This window comes from Poecilia latipinna, unplaced genomic scaffold, assembly GCF_001443285.1.
Source record: "Poecilia latipinna isolate Pla-1442-1.1 unplaced genomic scaffold, P_latipinna-1.0 Scaffold763, whole genome shotgun sequence".
NCBI lineage: Eukaryota > Metazoa > Chordata > Actinopteri > Cyprinodontiformes > Poeciliidae > Poecilia > Poecilia latipinna.
The window spans coordinates 135055-154188 of NW_015113379.1; the positions used below are offsets into that span (position 1 = coordinate 135055).

Genomic DNA, 19134 nt, shown 5'->3' on the forward strand with positions numbered 1-19134 from the left:
ATTTTGCTTTTAAAGGCCGCAAAGGGGGTTCTTTTAATTTCCCCAAACCCCCCCAAAGGGGCACTATTAAAAAAAAAAAAAAAAAAAAAAAAAAAGTATTTCCAACAGACTGGTGCAGACGCCACACTTTCTCTTTGGTTTCACAGTGCTGTGAAGTCTGAACTCAGGTGTTTTTACAGTCGCCTCATATGTGAGCAATGTTTCACATCTAAAGAGGTTAACTTACATAATTGATATCTAAACGATTCATAAATGCATGTTGTTTTTTCAGTGCTGTAATCACTTTACCAGAAGCAATTTATTCAGATCTTTTAAATCTGGTTTATTTATTCTCTAACTGCCTTCAGCTACTGCATCCTTATTACACAATGTGTTCACAATTCACATCCACTAATACATAATTTACCACATTATGGAAGCACCACTGTCTAATCTAACCCCACAGTAAACGGCATCTTATCTCTAAACAATGTGTACACAGGTATGGGATCGCTGAATGTGGTTCAGACGAACGATTCACAAAACATTTATAGTGTTTGTACCCCACAGGATTCAGCGATTGACTCGAACTTTTTCCCAGACCAAGGTTTCAAGATCCTTGTAGCCAACAAGCAACAGATTACACTTAATAGGTTAAAGGTGTTTATCATGTAGACATATTACGATGCCTTCAATGCAGGAGGGTAATCGGTACTCCAGAACTGAACTGGACCAGCCGTACAGCAGGTCCCCTCAGATTTCATGAAATCCTCTCAACAAGCTCTCGTGTTTCTTTTCTTGGGCTCTTCTTAAAAAGAGCCTCTGAGTCCGTCTCAGCCCTGGCCACCCAGTATCCGTTATAAGCAGGAGGGATTTTAAAACTTTAAACAACACTGCAACGTTTTGTTGCCTGTTGTTGCTAAAACTTCCACGCATGCCTCTGATTGCAGAGCGCCATGCTACAGTGCATGCCTTCATGCCAGCGTGCCATCTTGGCTAAACGAGGCCAGATTGCATGTGAACATGCAGAGGGTACGGGTGGTAGACAAGTGGCGGCTGGGCCTGAGGGATGTAGTAACTGTTGTAAATTGGCTCTGACACGTATGGCGCTGGCTGGTAGAAGCAAGTAACGTTTGCTGTGTTGGGGATGGCGTTCTGCTCCCCCAGAACCCTCAGAGCAAGGACAGTGATCATATTGAGGGTCTGCCTCCTCTCATGTCCCATCAAACACACCGTGCTTTCGTCTATCACGCGCCGCAGGGTCATCAGGTAGTCGTACTTGCTCGCCTCCTCGCTGCCGATGAAGTGGCACTGCAAGTAGGCCTCGATCTTACGCTGCTGCTCGCTTACGTCAGGGAAGTCGATAAAGAAGCGGGAGCACATGTAACGCTCCAAGGACTTGATTTCAGTCTCACTGGCTGGCCGGAAGTTCCTCACCAGCAGATCGCTGTACTTCAGCAGCCCCCCTCCACGGATCTCCTCTGGGTTGTGGGTGGCAATGAGGCGTTGGCGAAGATGGTCCATCGCCTGCTCAAAGTCTCCGTACATGCACTCTGCCTCAACGGCGATGACGGGCTCACTTTCTACACCAACACAAGGGACACTATTTGGAACGGTGTCAAGAAGTTCAGGTCCTTGATCATCAACTTGAGGCGTTAAAACAGCGGTTCTTTGAGTCTTTAAATCAGGAGGTTTCTTGAAGTGTTTTGGCTTCACGGTTTGTTCTGGAGAATCAGACGAGCCTGCACCTTCCTGAGGTGTAAGTTCTGGACTGTATGAAGGAACGGTAAGAGTGTCCTTACCCTCAAAATGTTCTGATTCGGGACATAAAACGTTTGAGCCACGAAGGTCTACGCTGTCAGGTACAGGGGATTTTGGCTGAAGAGGTTTCACTACCTCTATTGGCGGGAAGAGCTGAGTTGTAAGGTCTGACACATCAGTAAGTAAGGACCACTTTTCAGGCTGGCTGATCAGCTTCCGTGACATTTTCCTTTGCAGTTTTGGAGAAGGGCAGTAGTCTGGCACAATGTCCTGTGATGTGCTGCAAGTTTTTTTAGCCGGGGGAGGAAAGGAGTATTCACAGAGGGAATCTTGCAGAGTTGGGGTGTTTTCCGTCTTGCAGTTCACGATGTTTACCTCTAACTTTGTACTTGTCTCAAAATGAGCTATTTCTTCGGAAGTTGATGGATCAGTGTTTATTGTGGACACTTCTTCAGTCGTCTGTAGTTTTAAACATGGGTGTGTCATTAATGGATCTCTTGTGTCGGGGAAAAAAGCTTTTGATGATGCTTCCGAGGGATAATCACCATCCAACAGTTCTTTTTGTTCTGTGCTTTCTTCACAAAGCTCAAACACCTCTGACATGTCTTCCTCTGAATGGACCCCCTCGCAGCCACCCACATCATCCTCCACCTGCTGTAGGCCGACTCCCTCAGGTCCTTTCGCCTCATACTTTCCATCTGCATGATCCGTTTCTTCATCTTTCAGCTCAAATGGAGAATCGGCTTCATCCGGGCTTGGAGGGCCTGCGTCAGTTGCCATCGCTCCATCTTTTTCAGTATCCTCTTTGACATCTTGACGACTGCTCGATTGTTCTTGTATCTTGTTATTGTCTTTGCTGCTGTGCCTCTTTGATGAATTCCTGGCATTCAGGGGCAGTTTTCCTTCTTCTCTCCTGTCACTCTCCCAGTAAGACTCCAGCATGCGATCTAGTATTATTTGAAAGGAGTCCACACTGAATTCAAACTGCCTCCGGAGGGAGCTAACGAATCTGAGCCCCACCGTTTTGGATCTGTTGTTGGAGAGCAAGATCAGGCTCCATCTGTCGTGCTCGTTGAACACTTTCACCATCTTTTGCACATATGCTTCCTTCATGGTGAGGCAGGTGATCTTCCGTCTGTTAACCCCACATGGGAGGAGGTCCCGCAGGCTGCCCAGCACCACCTCCTTAATCACCTGGAAGTCCTCCTGCCTGGGCAGCTCTACTCCAAATATGATGTCCAAGTCTCTGTAGCCCAGGCCGTTATCTCTCACCAGGACGTGGCTGGCGGTGGCTCCGTTGAGGCGTATATCTTTGACCTGGATGTCCCTCTCCGCCAGTCGATCTTTCACCACACGAATGATGTCTTTGGCTCTCACCTGCAGTGTGGGGAAATTTCCTCGCCCATGGATCGGGATCACCTCAGTCAGCACTTTGTCGAGAGCCTGGACTTGCTCGTGGGTCAAGTTGTGGAACCTCTTTTCAGTTTTATGCTCCATTGTCCTTACCTGTAAAAAGACAGGCCTGTCGTTTATGTCACACATTGACCATCTGATGAAAAAGGTTTGATATTTTTATAAAACAAATTTTGGATTAGAAAACCACTATCTTTGCTTTATGTGGAGTCGTTTTTAGTTTATACAGGGAGATTTTAATTTTTGTTCCATGTCTGAATCATTAGGATGCAATTCCATATTCACATCTTTATCTTTAGTGATAATAATTTCTATTTTGTTATACTTTCTAGCATTTTAAATATACACTGCAGGTCTCAATAATTAGAACCTCTGGCAAAGATTAGTCATTGCCTTTAAATAGTCCTGATGATCTCAAGCTGAAAAGTGTGGAAAAACATAATTTTCAAATATAGTACATTTAGAATGTGTGTGTGTGGGAGGCGGGGGGCAGTACTTTCCCCTCAAATATTTTCTTAGGAGTTGCTTTTTTGTCACAGAAAACACTAATCACAAATTGTAATGTCAAACTGAGAAAATACAGAATTAATTTTTCAAATAGTGATTCAATTTACACAGTTATGGTTTGCAATAACTGTGATAGGCCATTTCAGAATTTACATTTTTGTTATGTCTGTTATATTTAATAAAATTGGAGGAAATTTTGCAAATTTTCTAATGATTTGGGCAGAGGAGATTAGTTCAGCCATTTGACTCACATGTGTTGGAGCAGGGACACGTCTAAAACAGGACACAGGACATAAGATGCTTTACATATATGCATCGTACTTATTCCCCCAAAAACTCAAGTCTCATCTGAGCCAAACACATGGAATCAAGGCAAACACTTTAGCAAAATCACATTTACATTTGTGATGGTAGAAAATCCTATTTTCTGGCATCACTTCCAAGCAACTACTTGGCATGTAGATGGTGTCTGATGATTTTTATGGAGGCTTGGTGAAACCAAAATGCCACTCTTCTGCTGTAATTCTCTAGCAGTAAGCTTTGGAGATTCTTAACCTATTGTTTTAACCTCCCTCGTTGTCCTGCTGAGTGTGCATGCTGGCAAGGAAAACATGAATCCTTGTCCAGCCAACTGTGTCATCTCATATTTATATGGGACAACAGAAAGTCATTGGTTACTATTAATAGGTTTTTTCTTTTTATTCCTTCAATGACATTTATTTGCAAGAAATTGTTAGACTACGCCACTGCTGATTTTGTCTAATTCGTTCACGTATATATGGTTTGAAAATCTAACACACAGCAGCTCTTTCTGCACAAATAGTCTGTGTGAGGTCAGTGTCAGTATTTGGTTTTCCACCCGTGCAAATACAGTCAGTGGGAGGTAGCCACCCGGGGCACCGGGACTCGTGGCCCACAGCAGCCTCTAGTGCATCTCAGGGGTTACATCAGCTCGGTCCTGCAGCAGGACTGCTCCTCTGCCACTTGGCTTCTTTATAGATAAGACTATATGACTCATACAGCCACTGAACAAAGCATCACTCATTGGCTCTCCTGGATTCTTTCCATGTGCGCAAAAACAACCCGAAATGCACCACTTGACGTGGCATCAGGGCCATAAAATCCTCTGCCAGTGAACTTGACATATAGATTGTTGCATTCGATATAATTTAGCACAATAACGTACTGATAGATTCTGATTTGAGAATTTTGCAGACCCCACTTTTGCTTTAGTTTTTTCTAAATCTTGCAGTTTTTATTCTCTAAATGAAATTTTCTAATTCAAACATGTCAACAAAAATCTATGTAGCCTAATACAGATATATATGCAACATCTAGCAAATTACCAAGCGATTATTTTTACTCAAACTAGACAAGACACTCAAAGAAAAAAAGCGTTAACTGCGTTTGCACTACGACAGTAACAAATTTAAGAACTCACCTGATTGGTTGTCAAATTACAGTAAAAAAAAGAAAAAAGAAAAAGTAAAGCCAAGACAAAAGAATATATAAGAAAAAATATATATTAAGGTATCCAACAGGTTTATCCGACCCTGTTGGAAAGGTTGAAGCTGAAGTTAATACGGACAATTTCCTCTCAGCGCAGCAGCACTGTTTCCATGGCAATTAGCCGTCACGAAATTCACGGTGAATCACGACTCCACGGGTCACTCTAACTATCAAGTGACGAAACACTCAAGTTTCAAACAAAGCCCGTACCCGTTTGTTCTCGGAAAAGGGGGCAGCTTAATACTTTGATAAAGTTTTCCTTGTATTGCTGGATTACAGCGGACATGTCAGCCTGAACCGCCGGCGTGCCACCGCACTGCCGAGCTGTTGCGGGGTGAACCTCACATCAGACGGAGTGAGTCATCCTCCCTCTCCTCCGTGATCCACACAGTAAATCTAATCATCAGACAGGCGCTTTCACCGCCCACCGCAGCGGCACGTCCACTTTCACCCCGCTGCCCGCATTCCCTTTGTGTTTTCAGCCGGTGTTTCCGCAATTTTACTGTGAACGTGTTCTTCTAACGTGTTTGTCTCTGTTTTATTGATTTTTAAAATATATTTTCATTCACATTTGGGAAAAGAGGCGGAGGCATCTCGCTCGTGACGTTTGAATGGAATACCTACACCACGTGACAATGACGTAGTTGATATTTTGGTAAGACACCAGGAAGTGCGGAAGAGGGCGACAGGACCGAAACAGAGGAGTGCAACGTTCAACAACTTTTTTCTTTTTTGACCAGTTTATTTGTGGATTTTTCGCTAGAATTTTATTGTTGGGTCTCCGAAGAAGCCATTAAAGATGCCGAGCATGGAAAGTATCCTTTAAAAGCGGTGAAAATGGAAGAGAAGTGCGGCGTAACGACAGAGAAGGCAGTGGCTAAAGCGTTTAACGCAACACGGTAGCTCCTTTAAATTATGAGATATATTTGTCACTGACATTTGAGACGTTATAGTGTGTATCAGGCATTACTGAAAGTTTAATAAAGTAGCCTATTAAATAAGTTAAACATTACTGAATTTCTTCAGGCGTCTGTAATCTTTGGCAGAGCTGCGTTTAAGGCCTCTAAGCTAACATCGGAAAACATAAAACTTGATACCGTACACCACAGCGTTTTCTATAGTTTTCCCTACAATAATTTAAGTTGATACCTGTAGTATCCTTATATTTGTTTTATATGGTAAACTGTGTATTTTTGAGAATCACATAAAAGCCCTTAAATAGATAGTAAACTAGTTGTATAGTTTGATAAACACAAGCTTCGTTTGTGTTTACCAAAACAAAGCTATAAGCCACTTCTGTAGTCATTGAAAATGTGTGAATTTTAGGTCAAAATAATAACTTGGCTTATCGTTTGGATATAAATGACTTACTTATTACCCAGTTAGTAATCAGATACACAGAGATTCTTCCTAAACTGGCATATAAGAACTTAAGGGGAAAAGTCGGGATTTGTTGGTTTATTCTCACTAAATTCAAACATAATCTTTGTTCTCATTCATTTTATTATTTTTTTTAAAAAGATGATAAAGTACATTTTTTTCAGTTGGGAAATCACCTAATTGTGCTCTCTTGTGGACAGATTACGTAATGATGTACAGTATGCAGAGCTGGATGATGTCATGCTGGAAAACAAAGTAAAGATGCACTGATCAGAGATGTTTAACTTGACTTTCTTGATAAATTGAAACCTGTCCTGCCCTAGGAATAAAATAGATACATAAGAATTAAAATTAAGACAGAAAACATTTATTTTTAAAAAACTGTCCAAAGTTGCATCACTGAAAAATCTACAAATACAATTAGAAAAGTCACTTTATGGGACAGAAAATTCATACAAAATTAATCTGTTCTTTAACAGACCTCAAAACTTTGCTTTACATTTCAAACTTATAATTTTGTCAGATTACAACAAATTATGGCTTCACAGTACAATTAAAACATCCTAAATGTGATAATAATAATAATAATTTATGCTGTTTTCTCCCCTTGCTTTACCATTGGAAGCAAATAATTGTTCATCTGAATAAGTAAGAGGAAAAAGCTTGTTTGCTGATCTGTGTTAGCATTTATTAATGTATTGTAACACTATTTGAACCTGAAGAAACCCTTTTGTTGTGGTTGATTATTTATATTATGTCGAGAAAGCTAGCATGACAATGCTAGTTTCAATCTGCAATCTAAAGATTCAGCAACATCCTCTGTCAGACAAGTCGGTTGCATAGCCTTGCAACTTAAACAGGATTTCAACATTATTTCACAACAGAATAGTTGTCAGATTGACATGTAAGAATCTTATCTTTAAGAATCTTATCTGAAGTCTTCCTCCCTGTTGTGGCAGCTTAAACAAATTAAATGACTGAATGAAAATACAGTTTTCTCTTAAGAAGCTTCTTAGAACTTTTATTCTTTATGCGAATTAATTTTCAAACACCTCACTGATATTGAAAATATCTAACTTTGAGGTTTTTTTCTTCTTTGTTAACTTCCTCTCTAAGTTTTGTTCTCAGTCCAACCTGTTTTAGCCTATTTGGTGCGTTCAGTGATGGGACAAAATTTTAGATTTTAGATTGCAGTGGCCTAATCAGTGGTCAGTGCAATCAATAAAAGAGATATTTTTTTTTTCTGCTGGTCCTCTTGCTTTGTGTTGTTGTTCTTTAACTTTGTTTCTCAGAAAATCTCTTCAATCTAAAGTTTGCTGCCAAAGAGCTCCAAAGAAATTCAAAGAAATGTGACAAAGAGGAAAAATTAGAGAAGGCAAAAGTCAAGAAGGTAAGCTGCGTCTCACTCATCAGGCCAGCTGTCAACGCTGGCTATTGAGAGCTTCATCAAAGCTTTTTATTGTGTTCAGGCCATCCAGAAGGGGAACATGGAAGTGGCGAGGATCCACGCAGAGAACGCCATCAGACAGAAGAATCAGTCTGTGAACTTCCTGAGGATGAGCGCCCGAGTCGACGCCGTGGCAGCGAGAGTCCAGACGGCGGTTACAATGAACCAGGTGCGCCGCACGCTGCTTCAGTTATCGTCTCCACGTCCATGTGGCAAAATAATGGCAGCTTTTTCTTTGGTTTCATCTCACAGGTCACAAAATCTATGGCCGGAGTGGTGAAAGGCATGGACGCCACTCTGAAGAGTATGAATCTCGAAAAGGTACCTCCAACTAAATGGTATATATTCACGCATTTTAATGGAAGTAACATATTTTAAACCTTGGTGGTGCTTTTTTGTTGCAGATTTCAGCTCTCATGGACAAATTTGAACATCAGTTTGAAACTCTGGACGTTCAGACTGCTCAGATGGAAGACACCATGAGCAGCACGACGACTCTCACAACACCACAGGTGACTTTCTCTGCTCAGCTTTTTCTCGTGCTCCGTTTAAGAACTGCTTGCATGAATGTAATATGTAATGTGTGTTGCAGAATCAAGTGGAGTCGTTGCTGCATGAAATGGCAGATGAAGCAGGGTAACCACTCATTTCTGTCCTAATATTATTTGTTGGATAAATTAAATCACATTGTGTTCATTCAATTTATCAGTGATATATTGTGTTTTGATGTTATTTGTGGATGTTTAGGTGAGTCTTATGAACATAATTCATAAGGACTGTCACAATAACAAATTTGGCTGGACAATAAGTTGTTCCAGAAGTTATCGCGATAAACAATAACATTGTTGTTTTGAAACCATTTTTAAGTAATATAATGGTAATAGCATAGTAATAATGCAAGAGCACATTCTAAAAGTTCGATAAACTTCAAATTCTATTGAACATTTAACACTGGAACCTGGAAGACATTTTAAATATCCAAAATAAATAAACAAAACGACAAATAAAATACATTTTTAAGTCTTTGTAAACAAAATTATCCTTTAAAAAAAGGGATAGTTGAGACCAAAGCACCAAACTGAAGACTTTTATCATCCAGTTTTTGGTAGAAAGAGAGAAAAAAAGGAGAAATGCCAATGGAAATAATTGAGTTTGTTTTAATTTTTCATGAGATTAATTCATTTACTGATTATTATGACAGGCCTATATATAATGGTACGCTTTTATTTTCTGTTCAGATTGGACCTGAACATGGAGCTCCCTCAAGGACAGACAGGATCTGTGGGTACCAGCGTAGCCTCTGCAGAACAGGTATTCTGTCACGTTTGCTTGTTAAATCTAAACAATTAAGTATTTATTTTATAAGAAAACTAAATTATAATATGATGGTCACTCATAAATGTTAAGTTAAATGTAAAGTATGCTCTCTTCTTTACTCTTTTGAACTGTTTATTTTTCACAGGACGAACTGTCTCAAAGGCTCGCCAAGCTCAGAGATCAGATGTGAAGAGCAGAACGAGAACCGTTCTACACACCTGATAGACACTACCTGACTATAACGCCCTCTTCTAGACATCATGTCTGCTTTTTCCCTCCTCTTTGCATTTTCTGTCAGGTGAGAAGCAACTGTAAAGAGTAATTGTTCCCTTAAACTTACGGCGCCTGTTGGTTTTTTGATTTCCAGCTTCATATTAATAAAAATGAAATTAAAAATTGTAATTGGAACATTTTTAATGGAATCAAAGATTTGATGTTTGTGGAAAAAATATATATTTATTCACACTTACAATGTTGACAGTAATAAAATCAAAAGAAATTATTACCTTTTTATTTATCATTCATTTTCAGATAAGCTCTCGAGGTTTTGTATAATAGTACTTTTTTTTTCCATTCAGGTGTGCATACTTGGGGCAGAATATATGCATAATACATTTCAAGGACTGTTGAAAGCTTTCTTGTTATTGGTGAACTGACTTTTTGTGTTGATTTACTCTATTTTCTTTATGATCAATACTTCCAGGAGGTTCTAGGAGGTTATGTTGTCTGCGTCTCTTTTCACCTTCTTCATTTACTCTCATCGTTTGGGAAGGGTTAAAAATAAGAGAATGAACAATAAAGTTTTATAATACCCTTACAAATTGTCTGCATTTTCTTAAATGTAGTTGTTGTTAATGCCCAGTTTAAAAATTAACTGCATAAAATCCATTTTCCATAATAATTCATGTGAGAAAAGTTTTATTTTTTATGAGCATTGTGAAAGACCACAATGTTTTTGCCACACATTTAAAAAAATAAAATAAATCAAACTCATTTTAGATGTAGTTTGACACCATATGGAAAATATTTAATTCATTCATTGCAAATAGTTGTTTAGCCAAAATCCAATCAACTCTGTCTGTAAATAAAGTTTTAAAGGTTCATGTTTCTGGTGACAAGGGGACTGATCAGAGTTTGTTGTAATACATGAATTTGTGTTTTTTTCTCTCATTCACAAATTTCTAATCAAAATCGGCATTTAGTTGTGCTCTGTTTGGCTGCAGCCAAACATTTGAGCCGTAAATCAATCAATCATCAATCAAATTTTATTTGTATAGCACATTTCAGCAGCAAGGCATTTCAAAGTGCTTTACATAATTAAAATAAAAACAGCATGTGACGTTGAATGTTTACAGAACCAGTCAAAAAGATTCACAGAGCAACATAAATATATTTGTACTAGTTAAGGTGACAATCACTGTCACTGTTCTATTCAGAGTCAGTATCTGGCACAAGTATGTAAGACTGAACCTTTTTTTTCTCTCAAATACTTTAGAGTTTTTCTTTTGTTATATTCAATGATGGCGACTGATTAGCTCCTTTCTGGCACCTCTTCAGATGTCACAGACCCAAATGCTCACTAACAGAATCGCTCTTTTTTTTTTAGACTGCTATTTATTTTTCTAGAGTCTCTGGAGATGATGTTGCAAAAAGGGGTTGTAAAATCAAGAAAGTTACAGACAACCCTGACCGTCCTCCTCATGAGACTGTCTTACAAAAACAGTGTGTCTTCAGTCAGAGACTTCCTCAAATTTGCTGCAATACAGACAGCTACGTTTCCTGCCAACTGTTGCCTCCATCTACAATAAAGAGAAGAATTTGAAATAATATGAGTTACAACATTTAATTTCCCTTTGGGATCAATAAAGTATTTTTTCAATTTAAAAACCTTGTGTTTGGCAAAAACCTACTTTTGTAATCCATACTACATTGTCCAGCTGTGCTTTTAAAGTCTGTTTGTTTATGAAACAAAAAAAAAAGCAGCTCTGGATATTATTTTTTAAGGTCCAACACACCACACCTGTTATTGCCAGTTATAACCCACTTCTTTAGCATATTCTGAGTCAACTAAAAAGGCTATAGTTGGTGTTGGATGTTTTTGTTAACTTTCCCTCTGGCTCACTTCTGAAGACCACAGTTTTATCACAAGACAAACAAACTTTAACGATTATATTGTACAATTTTAGTTTATGGGATAGTCATTGCTATGGTCTTTTTCTCCTGGCTGGTCAAACAGTGAACTGGTATGTAGATGAGGCCATGTCCCATTTCTCATTATCATACAGAGTGTTTACACTCAGTGTAAAGTCCAAAGGCTCGAGATTTGCTACTTTATTTATCTGAATTCTGCTTGTCTTTGTGTGTTTCACTGAAGTTTTATTCACACATCGTGCCAGATGTTTAGTAACTAATAAATTAAGTGTAAAAAAAAATGTGGATGTTGAAGCCATTGAAGAATCCCTCTCAAAAAACCTTATTACGGAGCTTCAACCCCAAAAGTCAATCTCTAACACCCATTGTGTCCTGCTAAATCAGTTTTATCCGCAGCTACAAACCACCATTTGAAAAAGCACAATATATCAATTTGTTCTAAGATTGTTCTTAAATAATAATAATAATAATAATAATAATAATAATAATAATAATAGTAATAATAATACAGTAGAAATTAGAGGAAAGGGTTAAATTTGAAACTTAAAGGGCAACAAATGAATTTTCTTGAAAATAAGAAAAGCACATTTTGTGATTAGAGATTAAAGTTAATTGCACCACATTTTTAATTTCGTAGTGGAAATATTATGCAACAATTTCATAAAACACAGAAAAGCTGACTAAACAAGTAATTTCAGTTTCAGTGTGTTTTAAAGCATTTATCATTTTATTATTTAGTAGCTTATTAAGAGCCAAATGTGGCTGCTGTCAAACTGAAGACCCCAGCACAGCAGTACCCAAAGGTTTGACTATTTAATCTGTTCACTTCCCTCTAGTGGCACCTCCGCGGAACTTTTGTTTTGTTTTTTTCTTTTTCTTTTTCTTTTTCTTTCCTTTGACTTCAATTCAGACTATTTTAACAAAGAACATTCTTCGTTTCAAATTTTTAACATTTGTAGAAACCAGCATCGCTTGAATATTTCCCCTTGGGTTTGTTTTGCTAGGCGTTAACTGTTAATCAAAATTAATTCTCCAGCATTTCTGTTATATTTTCCTTTAACAGCTCTGACTTTGTGCTTGAGCATTATTTATCTAAACGGATCGATAAAAAATCAATCATATCAATTGGTTAAATAATTAAAAACTGCCTGGAAGACAAAACTCAGGGCATTTAGCAAATCGATCATCATGTGACTTTCGCGTAAACAGGAAGCAGCTGATTTTTTACTTCACCCTGCTCTCATTTAGTAATGATTAGAGCTGTGTCCTCTAAAACAAATATAAACCGTTCTCTAAGTTTACCTGGACACCAGTAGCTGCTAAGTCATTTAGGAGTAAGTATAAAACACGACACAAAACTTTAACTAGGACAGCTTCGCTGCTCAGTTTGGTAGGCTAACATTGTTAGCGTAGTTAGCATTAGCTAAAGTGATTTTTCGTAGCAGGACAGATCGATTAAATTAACGTATTAGGCGAATTGTACTATTTTCTGTGTCGAGCTGGATTTGAACTGTAAATATACACACATGTTTGTGATAATTTACGGGTTTAACGATGTAACTTTTGATGGGGGCTGTAATAACAGCTGGGTGAAACTGCTCCGCAGGAGAAGTGCTGCAGAAACAGACCGAAGTCATCTGACCTGCAGCTCAGGAAAATCTTCACAACCGTGTCTCCCCAGGGGGATGTCAAGCTCAGCGATGAAGAAAAAGGTGAAGCTGGCCGTGTAGTTTTCAGGACCTCTACTTAGTTTTCGACTTTGTTTGCTGAGATATTCTGGTTTGTTGTTAGGTGTTACTGATGGGGAAAAGTGGGTCTGGAAAGACCAGCATGAGGTCAATCATCTTTGCCAACTACATAGCTCGGGACACACGTCGCCTCGGAGCTACAAGTAAGTACTGAACTTATTTAAAGATAAATCATGACTGACTGGTGTTTTGATTGTTTTTAATTAAAATCAACCTGCTTTTTTTTGTTAACTCTAGTTGATGTGGAGCACTCCCATGTTCGGTTTCTGGGCAATCTGGTTCTAAACTTGTGGGACTGCGGAGGGTAAACCCTATCTCAACATTAGACTTTATTTTTCCTCTGCTATGACTTCAACAGTGATGTATATCTTTTTATCCACCAGACAAGACACGTTTATGGAGAACTATTTCACGAGTCAGAGGGACAACATTTTCAGAAATGTCGAGGTCCTTATTTATGTGTTTGACGTTGAGAGCCGTGAGCTGGAGAAAGACATGCACTACTACCAGTCGTGTCTGGAGGCCATCCTGCAGAACTCGCCTGATGCCAAAGTGTTCTGTCTGGTGCACAAAATGGACCTGGTCCAGGAAGACCAGAGAGATTTGGTGAGCATGAGCCACTGCCTTACAAGCCTTTGCTGCACCAACAGTACTTTCTGTCAGTCAAGTGTAAGAACACGTTTTACTGAGGTTAAAAACAACCATTTACTCGGAAGAGAAGAAACATTTAAGTAACCTAAACGGACAAATAAAACGGGCGGTTAGTGGTAATGAAGAATGACAAATTAAAAGTGAAAGAAATCGATCAAATCTACAGAATGAGAAACTCTGGGAACTAAATTGTGTGGATTAAATTAGCGAGGTGAAATGAGAAAATATGATTTGTTAAAAACAAAAAAGAGAACCCAACAAAAAAAACAAACCTACATTTAACCTAATGAACATAAATGATAATAAAATCTGGAATAATAAAGAAAAAAAATCTTAAAACATCAGTACTTTCTGTGAATGCTAACAGTCTTATCAGCGATAAAATAATAAACCACAAGTTGCTACAATTGAAATATCATCATCTATAAGCGATAATGGCTGTACAATGCTACTCCAAACCAGGCTGAATAGATGTGACAATATTTTACGATTTATTTATCAGTCTTCATGAAAACTAACTTGTGTATACTAAGAGAACCTTAAAACCAATTCAGTTCAGTTTATTTATAGAGCGCCATTTCACAATAAATGAAATCTCGAGGCATGTTACAAAAAATAACTTCAATTCAGTAGCATGTTCCCATTGAGCCTCGTTATCAAACGGTGCATTAAGCTCAGTTAATGATTCTATATAGTTAAACGTTTCTGTCTAATTAAAGATATAAACTCACCTTTACCAGGAAGAAACCTCCAGCAGAGCCAGAACTGAGCTCAGTACGGTTGCGGACACACAAAAATAATTATATTATTATTTTAATTATTAATGTGGTTTCTGAAACTTAAGATGGAATCAAATATGACAGTGAGGTTTTTGAAGCGTTAAAGAGAAGTATTCCCACAGCATGATGCCGCCACCCCCATACGTCATCATGGGGCTGGTGTGTTGTCATTTGTAGTCTTTCTGCTCTTTTCCTTGGTTTTTGTGATGCCACTTCCTTTTTGCTTTTACAGATCTTTAAGGAGCGTGAAGAAGACCTGAAGCGGCTGTCTAGACCTTTGGCTTGCACGTGCTTCAGGACATCAATCTGGGATGAAACATTGTACAAGGTGAGTTGACTTGATTGAATGCTATTTTTGTTTTTCATTATATTAACCGATAAAGTCGCCTTTGTAAGAAGCTCGTTAAAATGTCTCTGCAGGCCTGGTCCAGCATAGTTTATCAACTCATCCCAAACGTCCAGCAGCTGGAGACGAACCTGAGAAATTTTGCACAGATCATAGAAGCAGATGAGGTTCTTCTGTTTGAGAGAGCCACTTTCCTGGTGAGAGCGACCTTTCGCTTCTGTCTCACTGCAAAAACACAAAACCTTACCAAGCATTTTTAGTCTTGTTTGTAGTGCAAATATCTTATTACACTTCAAATAAGTGAAGACTAACTTGCAAGTATCTTTTCACCAAGATGTAGGAGCTTGTTTTAAGTAAATGATTACTTAATATTGCTTAAAAAGCACCTGTTCCATTGGCAGATACATTTACTTATAACAAGACAATTTCCCCATGTTATAATAAGCGAAATTATCTGCCAATGAAACAAGTACTTTTTCACCAATATTAAGGAATTATTTACTTCAAACAAGCTCCTGTCTCTTGCTGATAAGTTATTTTTAAATTAGTTTTATCTTAAATAAAGTTTACAAAGATATTTGCACTGAAAACGAGACTTAAAATGCTTGGTAAGATGTGTGTTTTCAGCAGCCTAGATTTGGATCTGGGAATGTAAAGCATGTCGATGTACGTTTGCCCATGTAGGTAATCTCCCACTATCAGTGCAAAGAGCAACGTGACGCTCACAGGTTTGAGAAGATCAGTAACATCATCAAACAGTTCAAGCTCAGCTGTAGGTAAGTTCACGTCGCGCATGATCCGCTGAACGATTTTCTGTCAATTTTTCTCGTATTTAGTCGCTTCGTCTGTCTTATTTCAGTAAACTCGCAGCTTCGTTCCAAAGCATGGAAGTTAGAAACTCCAACTTTGCGGCCTTTATCGACGTCTTCACCTCCAACACTTACGTCATGGTGATCATGTCAGACCCCTCTATTCGTAAGTACATCAGTGTTGGTGGGTTACAATATAAGATGTGAACACTTTTTGCAATATTCACTATCCTTTTTTTTTTTTTTTTTTTTTTTTTTTTTTCAGCGTCTGCAGCAACGCTCATCAACATCCGAAACGCGAGGAAACACTTTGAGAAGTTGGAGCGGGTGGACGGACCCAAGCACAGCCTGCACATGCGGATGCGTTAGCCCACGCTTGATTCCCAGCGGATACTCTCAGCCAATCAATGCACAGATAGCATGTTGCAGCCTCGAAAGCTCTGATAGATATAAACAGCCCGACATCATTTCTGCTCTATCTTTACATTCAATCAACAGTCATTCTGGGAGAATCTTAGTTTTTGTCTAATTTCTACAGGAATCAGACGTATCCTGAACAGAGGTACGCTCTGATGAAATATTTATGCTTAGTTGACACATGAAGCAGTTAAAAACGTGTGTTTACCATGAAGGCCTTTCTTTTCTCACTTTGTTGTATCCATCGGATTTATATAGTCAGTGCAGTGTGTCCCAGTGACACTGTTTGATTTTTCAACTGCGGTTTTTAAATGGTCACAAAAAATATAGTTATATTTAGAAGCCTAATTTTGTGTATGTGTTTTTTGTATTTATTCAGATTTTTTTTGTAAACTGCAATATGTGTGTTTAGTATGGAGTCCACTAAGAACCCTGGACTAGTTGTCTGGTACATGTGATATGCTACACCTGCCAAGTGGGTTGACAGAAGTGTTGGAGCAGCCATTTAAAGGCACAGAACGCTAATTACGTACATTTACTCAAATGTTTTGCTGTGGATTACCTGGAAAACACTAGATAAGCTGTTTCTTTGTTTTGAAAATATTTCTTGGCTGCATTAAAAAAAATATAAAGGTAAAATTTGGCCAAACAGTTATCCACACTTCCTTGGCTTTATATGGTTTAATTAGCCTGTGGTTAGACATTGCTTGATACAGGTTTAGCTGAGCAGCTGTTCTGCTCTCTCAAAAGGAAACTGATACCCACGCTGGAGAGGACTGTAAGGAGATGGCTAAGTGTTTTCAGCACGTGTGTGTGTGTGTATTAAATAACGAAGAAATCACAGTTAACTAGAACAATCTGGATGATCAATGAGGCTTTCATGATAAGCTTAGTAAGAGTTGCTACAATCTAATCAGAAGATCTATGTTTATTAAAAAAGATCTTCCTGGAGGCTTAAATGACTGAAAGGAATATGGTTGTTTGCTTCTTCCCTTTTATGCTACATCAGTGTGGTTTGTATGGATGTACCAAACACAATGTTCTTAAACTGGTATAAATCCCGCTGCTGGTACTTCACCTCCTTTTAATTATACTCAAGAAATATTGGTGTAAAAAAACCGTTGTGCAGATGAAGCTTTACAAGACTTTCGTAGTTATTTTTTCTGTGAATTGGCCCAAGATGTCAAAGCATTTAAAACTAAATCGCCACCTAGTGGTTTGTGGAAGTATTGCAGCATTCACACCAAACGCTTAGACCCGTCCCGTTTTAAAGATGAATATGAAATTATGTGCTCTCATCTCACAGCCCAAAAGTTGGGTCGTTCGGCCACATTCGTCTTTAATTCAGAAACAACGTATGAGTTGAGGAAAACACGGTGAACCAGGAAAGCAGGATTTAGATCTTGAAAGGGAATAAAATCAGCGGCATGAAATTCCTTAATGGTACTTTTCACTAAGCTAATTTCACACCAACAACACAATCACAAAATGTGTGTGAGATGGTTTGATTAGCTACAAAACATAAGTACAAACTTTTTTTTTTTTTTTTTTCCTCTACTGTTGCAAAGCCACCAGTTTCTTATTGGGGACAAATGTATACGTTTTTATTCCAAATATGATTTGAAAACATAATTAAATCTCATCTTTAAACCTGTCATGCTAGGCTGGTTAAGTAAAACATTTTCTCTTTATCTTATAAAGCAAAAACAACAACAAAAACAACTTTCCCAAACATATTTAGTTTTTAATTATTTTGGTTCGGTGTAACTGGTAAGTTTGACTCCGGATTGATATTTTACACTTTCATAGTTTTACAGTTCGAAATCATTCATCCTCCTGCCAGATGAAAATTTAAAGTAACATTTTTTCTCTAAAATTTTTCTTCTGACTTAAAGCATTATTAAAGTTTTGCACTTAAACGCCTCTTGGTTGAGTCAAAATAATTTTAAAATTTAATCTGCCAGAGTTTGGTCCTAACTGCATAAAATGTTGCATTCTTCAGAAAGAAACTGTTTAAAAATTTAATTGTGTAACTTTTTAATTACTGCAGTTGTTGCTGCTGCAACTTTAAGACAGATTGATGAAAGGATACTTGCAGTTCTCCTCACCAGACACGGTCCTAGCCTGTTTGGCGCCCTCGCCGAACCACCTCAGTTAAAGTGAAATTTGAGGATTTAATGTAGAAATAGCTTATATGAAATGGTAGTAAATTGGGACCAATTATTTATTAAAATATGTGCAAGAGGCAGACTGTGCTGTAAAACCAAAACCACAGCCTTCCATCAACAAAATAAATGTAATTAAAACAAGTCATACTTTAAGCTAGAAAAATCCAGAACTATGGTAATTCACAAAAACATGCAGGCGTTAACTTTACTAAACAGAAAGAATGGATTGTTTATTTTTATTTCACCCTTACCCCTCCTTGGTTCCTGTGGAGCTGAATAAAAAACACTATTTACTTTCCTCTGAAACGTCACGTCGAACCCTTCAAAGAAGTTCGGCAACTTGACAACCTTAATGCAAAACGAGAACCGTTTAAAGTTTATTCATAAAACAACATGCGGAGATACACACAAGGAAAACAAGTAATGAACAAAAAAATCCTTTGCACATTTGCTCTACATTATGATCATTATCATAGTTCTTCATCTTAAATGTCTATTGAAATGTCCCATGATGCATATATTTAAGAGTTTAGAAACCCTTCTTTTACCATTCTGTAGCTGAGTGAAGATTGATTCAAGATGCTTGATATCATCAGTGCCTTTCTGGCAGGATATGGATTCGGCAGCTCCTGCCTCTTTATTGTTACCAGCTCTCTTCAGCTCTGCTGCTGTGAGGCATTGTTCCAGCTCCTCTTATCAACACTGCTCATGTGTGTCCAGGAATGCAAAGGCTGAAAACTGGAAAATCCCCG

At 38.2% G+C, this 19134-nt stretch overlaps 4 protein-coding genes across 4 annotated transcripts in view; 3 read left to right on the forward strand and 1 right to left on the reverse strand.

Annotated features, from left to right (window-relative positions):
- The window catches only part of brwd3 (bromodomain and WD repeat domain containing 3), a 46664-nt gene extending 33547 nt beyond the window's left edge, over positions 1-13117 (forward strand). The window contains exons 41-42 of the transcript XR_001426641.1: positions 12631-12798; positions 13071-13117. The gene's annotated coding sequence lies outside the window, so the exon portion shown is untranslated. The remainder of the gene's footprint in view (positions 1-12630; positions 12799-13070) is intronic.
- Positions 270-5583, reverse strand: LOC106955730 (uncharacterized). The gene is made up of 2 exons (XM_015046085.1): positions 5102-5583; positions 270-3246 (listed from the first exon to the last, which is right to left on the reverse strand). The coding sequence occupies exon 2, from the start codon at positions 3235-3237 to the stop codon at positions 976-978; it is 2262 nt and encodes a 753-aa protein (XP_014901571.1). The 5' UTR covers positions 3238-3246; positions 5102-5583; the 3' UTR covers positions 270-975.
- LOC106955732 (chromatin modifying protein 1B) lies at positions 5845-9725 on the forward strand. The gene is made up of 8 exons (XM_015046087.1): positions 5845-5984; positions 7842-7939; positions 8019-8165; positions 8249-8317; positions 8401-8508; positions 8589-8632; positions 9235-9307; positions 9459-9725. Exons 1-8 carry the CDS (start codon positions 5969-5971, stop codon positions 9501-9503), a joined length of 600 nt encoding a protein of 199 aa, XP_014901573.1. The 5' UTR covers positions 5845-5968; the 3' UTR covers positions 9504-9725.
- rraga (Ras-related GTP binding A) lies at positions 13091-16562 on the forward strand. The gene is made up of 9 exons (XM_015046086.1): positions 13091-13176; positions 13256-13355; positions 13450-13516; positions 13596-13818; positions 14875-14970; positions 15063-15185; positions 15673-15764; positions 15848-15963; positions 16063-16562. The coding sequence occupies exons 1-9, from the start codon at positions 13150-13152 to the stop codon at positions 16164-16166; spliced, it is 948 nt and encodes a 315-aa protein (XP_014901572.1). The 5' UTR covers positions 13091-13149; the 3' UTR covers positions 16167-16562.
- Positions 16563-19134: the final 2572 nt, after the last annotated feature.

Excerpts from the sequence above, each read along its gene's own strand:
- rraga (XM_015046086.1), top strand. The coding sequence starts at position 13,150 with ATGTCAAGCTCAGCGATGAAGAAAAAG. Across the intron at positions 13,177-13,255 it reads GCTCAGCGATGAAGAAAAAG|GTGTTACTGATGGGGAAAAG; the intron begins GTGAAGCTGGCC and ends GTTTGTTGTTAG. Across the intron at positions 15,186-15,672 it reads TTGAGAGAGCCACTTTCCTG|GTAATCTCCCACTATCAGTG; the intron begins GTGAGAGCGACC and ends TTGCCCATGTAG.
- LOC106955730 (XM_015046085.1), bottom strand. The coding sequence starts at position 3,237 with ATGGAGCATAAAACTGAAAAGAGGTTCCACAACTTGACCCACGAGCAA.
- LOC106955732 (XM_015046087.1), top strand. Across the intron at positions 7,940-8,018 it reads AGAAGGCAAAAGTCAAGAAG|GCCATCCAGAAGGGGAACAT; the intron begins GTAAGCTGCGTC and ends TATTGTGTTCAG. Across the intron at positions 9,308-9,458 it reads GCGTAGCCTCTGCAGAACAG|GACGAACTGTCTCAAAGGCT; the intron begins GTATTCTGTCAC and ends TATTTTTCACAG.